At 38.7% G+C, this 9,709-nt stretch overlaps 1 protein-coding gene across 1 annotated transcript; it reads left to right on the top strand.

The window, feature by feature from the left end:
* The first annotated feature begins 1,772 nt into the window (after positions 1–1,772).
* On the top strand, positions 1,773–8,864 carry pyroxd2 (pyridine nucleotide-disulphide oxidoreductase domain 2). The gene is made up of 16 exons (XM_004077383.4): positions 1,773–1,925; positions 2,296–2,315; positions 2,392–2,485; positions 2,768–2,841; positions 2,922–3,077; positions 3,221–3,374; positions 3,461–3,522; positions 3,606–3,703; positions 3,778–3,919; positions 4,853–4,987; positions 5,334–5,406; positions 6,838–6,991; positions 7,280–7,431; positions 7,540–7,646; positions 7,966–8,086; positions 8,237–8,864. The coding sequence occupies exons 1-16, from the start codon at positions 1,799–1,801 to the stop codon at positions 8,305–8,307; spliced, it is 1,740 nt and encodes a 579-aa protein (XP_004077431.3). The 5' UTR covers positions 1,773–1,798; the 3' UTR covers positions 8,308–8,864.
* The last annotated feature ends 845 nt before the right edge of the window (positions 8,865–9,709 follow it).

Genomic DNA, 9,709 nt, shown 5'->3' with positions numbered 1-9,709 from the left:
GATCATTCCTCTTCTCTGAAAGTAATGCTACTCTAATATGCCAAGGGAGAAAGGAATTTTAAGTCTCGAAGGAAACTCTAGATCATCATAAAACCCCATTTCATTCTCCCTACCAAGAGAGTGCACAATCTATACAAACCCCAGGAGTTGTTTTACACTGTCTAAGCAAAACATAGTTAAAAATCCACATTATAGAGGCAAGATGAGAAGATAATTTACTAATGTTCTGCTGTGTTTAGTTGTTTTTGCTCTAATCATCATCCTCTATTCCTGTTATCCCAGCCAACGAGCTCCCACTCTGAAGCCGTCCGCTCTATGGATCTCTGTTTATCCGTCCACACAATTGATGTATGGCCTCTTAACTCATTATTGCATGGAAGATGAACCACTAGGTCAACACGACATCTTCAACAGCAACACTAGGAGACCATTTCGCCTTAAGAGCTCATCTTAAAGCTCTTAAGACAGGTCCTTATACCTTGATAGAACTCAAACCAGTGGGAAAAAAAGGAAAACACATTGAGTAAAAGACCACATATAGTCTTTGAAGTCATCACTGCATTCCTTAAATATGGTTCTCCCAAGCTTGATCTGTATAAAATCAAAGAGCTTTCTTTGTCTTGAGACTTTACTGATAAAACCTTGAACACAGTGAAACAGCGGAAAAAAGGTCAGAGCAGTTCTACTTCCTGAGGAGGCCCAGGTCATTTAACATCTATGATGAGGATGTTTTTTGAGTCTGTGGTGTCTAGTGCCATCTTGTTTGTTATGAGGGCCGCAGACTCAAACGGACTGAATAAACTGTTCTGCAAGGCCTGGGACGTGCTGGGAATGAAGCTGTACTCCTTAGAGACAGGGATGGAGAGAAGGATGCTTCAAAAACTGCAAAGTGTCTTTGACAACTCCACCCAACCTCTCCGCCTGCTCCTGGACCATTACAGGAGTACACAGACAGCTAAAAACTCCCCTCAACAAGAACTGAGGGCCACAGAAGGTCTTTCCTTCTATGGCAATAAAACTGCAGAACTCCTCTATTAAAGCCTGTTAACTTCATAATTTTTTGTCTGGGGTTATTGGTTAATTGGAGCTTTGCTAAAAGTGCAAGTTCCCTTGTAATTTGGATCAGACTGGCCCGGATATAGCCAGCCCCACTATGGGGTGTGCGTAGAACATCGGGGGGTGCAAGTCAAACAATCATCATATCATTTGATTTATCCATTTTACACGTTTTATTTTGAATGCTCTTCTGACACTACATTTACCGGGCTTGGGACAGGCACAAGCAGAATGCTGGTTTGTTCCTTGTTAAGACTGCTTTTATTTTTTTTTTCACTATGCATGTCTGTCTGTCTAACTGTCCTCCATCAGTCCCACTGACCGATCCGGCCTCAGGATCAGAACATGGTTTCCCAGTGTCAGAAGGTCAATTTCGCCCTCCTGTGGTCAAAAGCAGAATAACAGATTTACCTGATTTCTGTCTCCTTCTCAACGTTTAATGATAAGGAATTTAAAAAAAAATTGTTTTGAGCAGACCTCTAAATGTTTTATTTTCTTCTTCTATTTTTTTTAACTTTTTATCTGTGTCGGATTAAAACATGCAAATTAAGTTGGATGCAGCTTATCTTCGCTATGTTTTGCATCCTGCTCCATGAAAAGCTAATTATTTTCCATAACCAAAAATTCCAAAATCATTTATTTAAAACAAAAATCTCTATGTGATCGTTTTTGCACTAGTTTCTCTGTGGGGCTCCATATGGAGGCGGGACTGTGGCTTTTCAGCGCGTCTCAAACCGTCGACATGGCTGCAGCAGCGGCGCGCATCGATCGAGGACGCAGGTCTGTGTCTCTTTTGGGAACAGGGACGGGATGCAGGGCAACACATACCACGCCAAAATCCCGTTATGACGCGCTGGTCGTCGGAGGAGGTGAGCTCCATGGACTGCATTGAGGGGAAAAGATGCCGCTGTGTTGTGGTAGCTCAGCTGCGCGCCACTTTTAGAAGAAAGAAGAAGCTGCACAATGAATGTTTAACACGTTTGCTGATGACCATCGGGGCACTTTTTCATCAACAAAATGACAGAAAAACGTCTAAAAATATGTAGAAACTGGTTCTGTTATAAGATTTTGGTGCATATTGCTTCAACTTGCCATTACGCAACTCTGAACTCTATGGCCTTTGTTATTAAATAACTTTTGCGCAAAGCAACTTTTTTATTCTGCTTCACTGGAAAATGTTTTAATATAATTATTCAATAGGAAAACTGATTATTTTGGGGTTGTTTTGTTTTCTTCCAGGACACAATGGACTCGTGGCAGTGAGTTCAAGCACTACTTTTTCAAAACTCACTGTACGTTTTGTCCATCACTGAGTAAAGATGAGCGTGTGCGCAGGCAGCGTATCTTCAGAAAGGAGGGGTGAAGACAGCTGTTTTGGAGCGCAGACATGTGCTTGGAGGAGCAGCTGTCACAGAGGAGATCTTCCCTGGTATGGATCTTACAGGTTCCACATAACGGATCATTTCTTTAAGACAAGACAAAGATTATTTAAAAACATTTAAATTATACCCCCCTATGTTAATATTTACATTGGTTATGCAACATTTTTTTTCAAGCAGCAGTTTATATTTCCCATCATGTTGGCACATTTTCTGCCTGGTTGGTTACACTTTCTGACATGAATGAAGCTCAAAGTTCACGTGGAACTTAAATTTGATGAGATTAGGATGTTCCACTTGCTCTCTCTGAGTAATAACACGTCTGTATGCAGGATTCCACTTCTCCAGGTGCTCCTACCTGCTCAGTTTATTACGCCCTCACATAATTAGAGACCTAGAGCTGAAGGTAAAGGCAAGTACATTGTTTTCTGTCCAGGTGATGGTGAAAGTTTACTTTTTGTGTGTGTGTGTGCTTCAAATACATAGAAACACGGGCTTAAGGTGTACTTGAGAGACCCTCATGCTTTCACTCCTATGTTGGAAGATGGGGTGAGAGGCGCCCCACCGCGATCCCTCATTCTGGGCTCAGATCTGGCCAGCAACCAGAGGGAGATTGGCAAGTTTTCACAAAAGGATGCTAAGGTGATTCAGTCATCAAACAGTGCTTTTGAAGTATTTTTCATAACTTTGCATTGCACTTGGACTGTATATGTGCCTTTTACTTCAGATGAAAATGTTATAAATCCACCTCCTTGTGATCTTTTGCCCATCCACATTCTTCACAGGTTTACCCAGAGTTCACTGCACATCTTGAAAAGCTAGCAGGAGCTATCCACCCTCTGCTGGACAGTTCACCTGTAGATATTCCAGGTGTAACAACTGGATCCCTGAAGAAAAGACTGTCTGCAGCCAAGACTCTAATGCCAATTCTTAAATGTGGTGTGTTAATGGAAATGCATTTCAAAAACTGCATTTTCCTTTGATACATTTGAAGCATATATTCCTTTTTTGGGTGTTCCTCAAAGGTTTAAAACTTGGGAGGAATGTTCCAGATTTTTACGAGATTTTAACTGCACCAATTACGAAGGTTTGCCATTCCTTGTTTGCAAAAAAGTATGAGATATTCCTTTTTTTGCTTTTGAAATGGCTAACTTAAGTTGTGCTTCAAAGATTCTCTTTCGCTGGTTTGAATCGGAGCCCCTAAGGGCAACTCTGGCTACTGATGGTGTGATAGGAGCAATGACCAGTCCTAGTAATCCTGGTAGTGGGTGAGATATTCTTAAAACAATTCTAAACATAAATGATCTCTTTATACCCTGCCACTGATTTGTTGGCTTTACAGGTATGTTCTCTTACATCATGTGATGGGGGAGCTGGAGAAGGAGAAGGGCGTATGGGGCTATGTGGAGGGAGGCATGGGAGGCGTTTCTCAGGCGATGGCTAGAGCAGCTCGATCTCATGGTGTTGACATTTTCACTGAGAAGGTAATGTTTTTTATGGATTATGATGATTTTCTGTGTTATTTATGAGTTCACAGTATTCATTTCAAATTTTTAACATCCTTAGTCTCTAAATTCAGTGGAAAAAGTTTTTTTAAATACCTACATACACATGAAAACTATATTTTTGTAATTTTAAACATGTTCTTGTGGCATTTGTCTGATGAAGGACATACAAATTAAGCTTAAAACAGCATTTTTCTGAGTATTTCTTTATTCAAATGTTTTTAATCAGGAGCAGATTAAAGAAATGCCATTTATAAAAGACTGCATTTGTGTCATAGAAAATGCAACGAGTGGGCTACGAGCTCCCCGCTCCTCTCCATTCTGATGCATCCGCTTGTAGACGACTAGATCCATATGGGTCTTTGTTTTCCTCGTTTGAGCTGGGATCTGACTCAAAACTGTATGCCTTGATAGATCCAATATTACTTGGCATTTTTGTTGCACCGGTAATGTTAGGTTGGAGGTGTGGGGGGCTGTAAGCCAGCGGAAAAGATTGTAAACAGATAGCTCAGTTAAGGGTGATGGGGAGGGCGGACAGGGTAACTTCGGTTACTCTTCTGCAGAAAATATGACTTATAAAGCGATGCAATATTTTAGATTTTGGAAAAAAAAAGCATAGTCACCATTAAAAGACCACTGGAAACGCTTTGAAAAGACATTGAAATATGATTTGACAGTTTTAGCCAAATTTTAAGTTAATAAATTGAACTCATATTGTTTTTGTATTACTACTGATTTTTCCTGCAAGTCTGTTACAACATTTCAAATGTTTTCTTTGTAACTGTATCACTTCTGGGGATTTCTGAGTAAATCTGCTTATGTGGAGGAATGTTTGGAGGAATGTTTGAGAAGAATGTGAGGCCCTCTTAAGGAAACTGTATGCTAAGCCCATTTTTAAAATGTCCTTGGCAGGATGTGGAGCAGATTCTTGTCGGTTCTGATGGATCTGCTAAGGGAGTTGCGTTAAAGGACGGCACAGAGATCAACAGTAAAGTTGTTTTGTCAAATGCTACCCCATATGTTACCTTTAGGAATCTCACACCACAGGTAAGTCTTTAAATTGGGATTTTGCTTAAAAACTACTTGAAATTAGTTTTTGCAATGTTTGATTGAAAAATGTAAAAGGTTGCGTGCTTTTCAAAAGTTTTTATGCTTTTAAAATTTACTGTCTTATATTCTTAAACCAATAAAGGCTGAATTGAATCAAGGACACTGAACGAGTTTGGTGTGCCACCTTAAAATGTGGCCACACCATGAACTTATTTTCTGGGGTTCCATTTGCTTTTGGTTTAAGGATGCATTGGACGTTCGGCAATTTAAGGAAAAAAGATAAATTCAGATCTTCCTGTTTGCAAATGACGTAATTTTATACTGATCTGTATTTCCACCATAGGCTGCCCTTTCTTCAGAGTTTATCAGAGCAGTAGATCAGATTGACTACACCTCGCCTGTCACAAAGATAAATGGTGAGCCTGTCTTGTTTAAACTACGGAGCAATTTAGCCACAGATGTGTGAAACCTTTCTTTCAACAAAGCACGTGTTACACTTTTTAAAAAGATGGTTGCTGCATACTTCGAGTTTTGCTTGGTTTGTATTCTTAATTTAAGTATTTCCAAACATGTATTTTTTATGTACAACATTATTGTGCATTTAACACTAATCACAGAATAATTTACTCACAGGAACTTGGTTTAGATTACTGTATTCTTAGATTTATTCTTTACCTTCTCTATGAAAAGAACTTTTAATTTGCTTTTGTTCACATAGTTTTTGGTTGTTTTTGCTTCCTTCCATCTCTTATTCCACATTTTTTAAAGAGTTTTGTGGCCAAACCAACAAAAGCAGTTAGTTGCAGGTCATGAAGTTTTATCGCAAGATGGCACTCCTTCCTAAATGCTGTAAAGTGCAGGTTTATTCTTCATGAGCAAAGCGGAGATGAACTGATTTTATTTTTATTTTTCTTTGACACTTAGAGGATTTTAATAAGTATGCTACAGATCTGAGAAATGTTCTCTCCTCATGTTTTTCCCTTTCCGTTTTGAAAGTAAGAAACAGGCTCCCACCTTTGCTATGCCAAACTTTAGAAACATGTTAAGGTTTTATGTTGATCGTGGAACACCAGGTCTTAAGGATGTGAAAAGGATGGGTGTACTCATAATCAAATTTGTATTGCCACAACAAAGTGACATGGCATCCCATATCTGTGAATGAGGACGTTCTTTATTTCTGGCCTTCAAACATTGGGGATTCTGTGCTTCTCCAAATTTTATCTTTTATCTAAGATGACTATTATTGTAAATTGGGCTATAAAATAAAAGTGAAAATCTGAAAAAAAGCGCCTGTCCGGTTTTTCTTTTTTGATTGAAACTTATGTGTGGTGTTTGTCTGTGTGGTGGTGACTCTTGATGCACTGACTCCTGCCTCAGTTCACTTCTTATGATGCTCCTCTAAATAATTGAATAGATGTTGTAGGTACTGGTGCACCTTTGTCTCCTTTTCATTGAATTTTCTGTGTTTGGACACTCTGTGAGCAACCAGCTTGTTTAGCATGAACTATTTTTGCCCTTCTTGCAAGATGACTCTTCTGGACATCTGTCAAGTCAGCAGTCTTCCTCATGATTGCGTAGCTAACTGACCCAGACTGAGAAACTATCTAAAGGCTCAGGAAACATTTGCAGTTTTTTTTAAGCTATTTGCTGACTAGGACGTGACTCAATGGTTTTCTAATGTTTCCTTTTTAACAAGACTCAGATTTTTTAAATCACAGAATTTTGGGTTCCCATTACTTGAAAGCTTCAATGATCAAAACTAAAGCAAAAAAAAAAAAAAAGTTATAACATTATATATTAAATACAAGTTTCACGTTTTGAATTTACTAAAAATCTTATGTTTACAGTGGCAGTGGACAAGCTTCCAAACTTTTTAGCATTGCCCACCCCGGACGGTAAACCTGGACCCCACCATCAATGCTCGATCCATCTGAACTGTGAAAGTGTGGAAGTGTTGGAGACTGCATATAAAGAAGCCACTAACGGACGTCCCTCAACAAGGTAAAATGTCTTCATAATATGTCAGCTTTCTGGTACAAATTTTTTTTTAAGTTGCTTCTAAAATCTACTATCAAAACTGCAAATAAATGAAGTAAAACAGATATTATTTCAAACAATATGAACATACTGGTTTTATTTGTATTTCTATACATTTTTTAAAGAGTTTTTGTCCTTGTTTGGTCTCATTCCCTTACTTGGACTGTTGAATTGTAAAGACAAGTTAATTGTCTTTAGCTAATTATTTATGTCCACCTTCACTCTCTGCTACATTTTCCTCTCTTCCTGTAGACCTATGCTGGAAATGACCATTCCCTCTGTGTTAGATCCCACTCTGGCTCCCCCTGGCTGTCATGTAGTGTCACTCTTCACTCAGTTCACCCCTTACCACGTGGAGGGTAGAGAGTGGACCAGCCAAGACAGAGAGGCTTTTGCTGACACTGGTAAAATGCTGATTTAAGACTTAGAGCTATGTAAATGAAAGCTTCTGAAGTATGTATTTTCAATTTTCGTGCATATGGATTCACACACGTGTGCTTTTCTGTTTGTAGTGTTTGACTGGGTGGAACAGTACGCCCCAGGGTTTAAAAAGTCAGTAGTGGGCAGAGACATCCTGTCCCCACCAGATCTGGAGAGGATCTTTGGACTCACTGGAGGGGTACAAAACACGCCACAGACAACGTAGACCTCCCAAGAACAATTTGAATGCTGCCATGCAGTTTATTTGTTTGACACGTTCAGCTATTCACTGGATGAGGAAGTCATTTCCATCATACTCACTCTGCTTGTTCTGAGAGCAGTCAATGGTTACAAATACTTTATCACAACCCATATTTCACAATCAAATAACACATCAGCTAGGTTATGCTGAGTGTAAGTGTATTTGCTGACTGTATCCTTCTTATTTCTGTGTGAAGATTTGCTTCAATAAATAGAACAGCTTTAAAAATCTAACTTTTTTTCCCTTGTTTTCACAGAATATCTTCCACGGTTCAATGTCTCTGGACCAGCTCTATCTTGCAAGGCCTTTGCCCTCTCTGTCAAACTACCGCTCCCCAATTAAAGGGCTCTATCTGTGTGGTAGTGGATGTCATCCAGGTTGGTCCGTCATAGTGGAGTACTAAGTATATTTATGAGCTGAACCTTGGAGCTTGGAATGCACACTTATCATCTCTGCTGCTGATAAATGTTGGTAATGTTGGTGACTGAGTAAACACATTGGGATTTCCTTTGTGTAATGATTCTCAGGTGGTGGTGTGATGGGTTCTCCCGGCTGGAATGCAGCAGTCACTGTCATGGCTGACCTGAAATCCCACTAGAACACAACGGCACAAGCGGGGTTTCTTCAGCAATACTCAACAACGTCTGTCGTTTTCAAAAATGTTTTAAGCTTTGAATTGCTTTGTCTTTATCATCAGTGTAATCATGGCTGCAAAGAGACATAGGTAGTTTTTCATGAATATATGTGAATTTGAAAGGATACATAACAGAGCAGCTTTTCGGAATAATTAGGTTATCTAAGTTGAAAATCCACTGGTAAAGATAGTCATTTAGCTGAGCACAGAACCTTGCTAACCACCACAAGTGTTAGGGTTAGTCTATTTTTTAATAATTTAATTTAATTTTAATAATGTGAACACATTTTTTAAAGACTGAAAATTGTTTGAATAATTTCACATTTATTTTAAAATATGACGTGTATTTTTTTTGTTTTTTTATGTAATACGATCTTTTCCCCCAAAAAATGTAAGCTTATAAAACAGCAAGAATGTCTATTATTCAAACAGTATTTCTTGTACAATTTTCATTTTATATTTTGTACCAACCCAAACAGCTTTCAACAAGACATTAAAATTCAGAAACATTATTGCAGAAATGTCCACTTGAAGCATAGAATGAAAATGGATCTATTTGAAATGTTCAAATTTAAGGTTTCAGGACTCAGTGCATGGTACAGGTCAAAAAGAACGGAACAACTGTACCATTGACTGAGGAGTAATGTGAATTTTTCCTGTGAGTTTCCCAGAGACGTGTCAGAGAATTTATCTATAAATTGCATCTCAGTCTGGAATAATTGCATTTCTTGCGATTAATGCAAACAATACTGAATGCAGAAGCTGCTAACTGAAGATGTTGTGCATGAATCCTAAACAAGCCAGCATTCAAATTTGGCTAAGTATGAAAAGAAATGTATAATTTAGTGGTGGAAACCACCAAGTTACTTGATGAATTTGTTGGAAATGGTGAAGAGCCAGAAAAGCTGAAGCCTACAGCAAATATCTTATTCAGTTTTTTAAAAATGGGTCAAGGTAATAGTAAACAGAATGCTATAGACTGACGTCAAATTAGCTAACAATAGTTTGAAACTATTGGGAGGGGGGGTGCATAGAAATGCTTTCCATTCAATTCAATTCAGTTTTATTTGTATAGCCCAAATTGACAACAACAGTCATCTCGATGGGCTTCGTATCGGTAATTGAAAAAGTAAAACATAAAATCAAAAGGATCATGAATGCATAGAATTCAATAGGAAAATACTAAATTGAACTAACAAACTGACTAAGCTAAACTGGACATCCCTGCCCTTAGACCCCCCTTTGCGGTAAGGAAAAACTCCTAAAAGAACGGATTCCGGAAAAAACGAAGAAACCTCAGGGGTGCACACATGAAGGAGGGATCCTCCCCCAGGACGGACAGGCGATTTACCAGAACTCATGGAGA

Source organism: Oryzias latipes, chromosome 15 (assembly GCF_002234675.1).
Source record: "Oryzias latipes chromosome 15, ASM223467v1".
NCBI classification, from domain to species: domain Eukaryota; kingdom Metazoa; phylum Chordata; class Actinopteri; order Beloniformes; family Adrianichthyidae; genus Oryzias; species Oryzias latipes.
This window is presented reverse-complemented; position numbering and strand designations above follow the sequence as displayed.

What these genes read in the sequence shown, in the direction of transcription:
- pyroxd2 (XM_004077383.4), top strand. Translation starts at nt 1,799, where the DNA reads ATGGCTGCAGCAGCGGCGCGCATCGATCGAGGACGCAGGTCTGTGTCT. An exon ending in CACAGAGGAGATCTTCCCTG is followed by an intron (nt 2,486 to 2,767) that starts GTATGGATCTTA and finishes GTCTGTATGCAG; the next exon opens with GATTCCACTTCTCCAGGTGC. An exon ending in TTAGGAATCTCACACCACAG is followed by an intron (nt 4,988 to 5,333) that starts GTAAGTCTTTAA and finishes TTTCCACCATAG; the next exon opens with GCTGCCCTTTCTTCAGAGTT.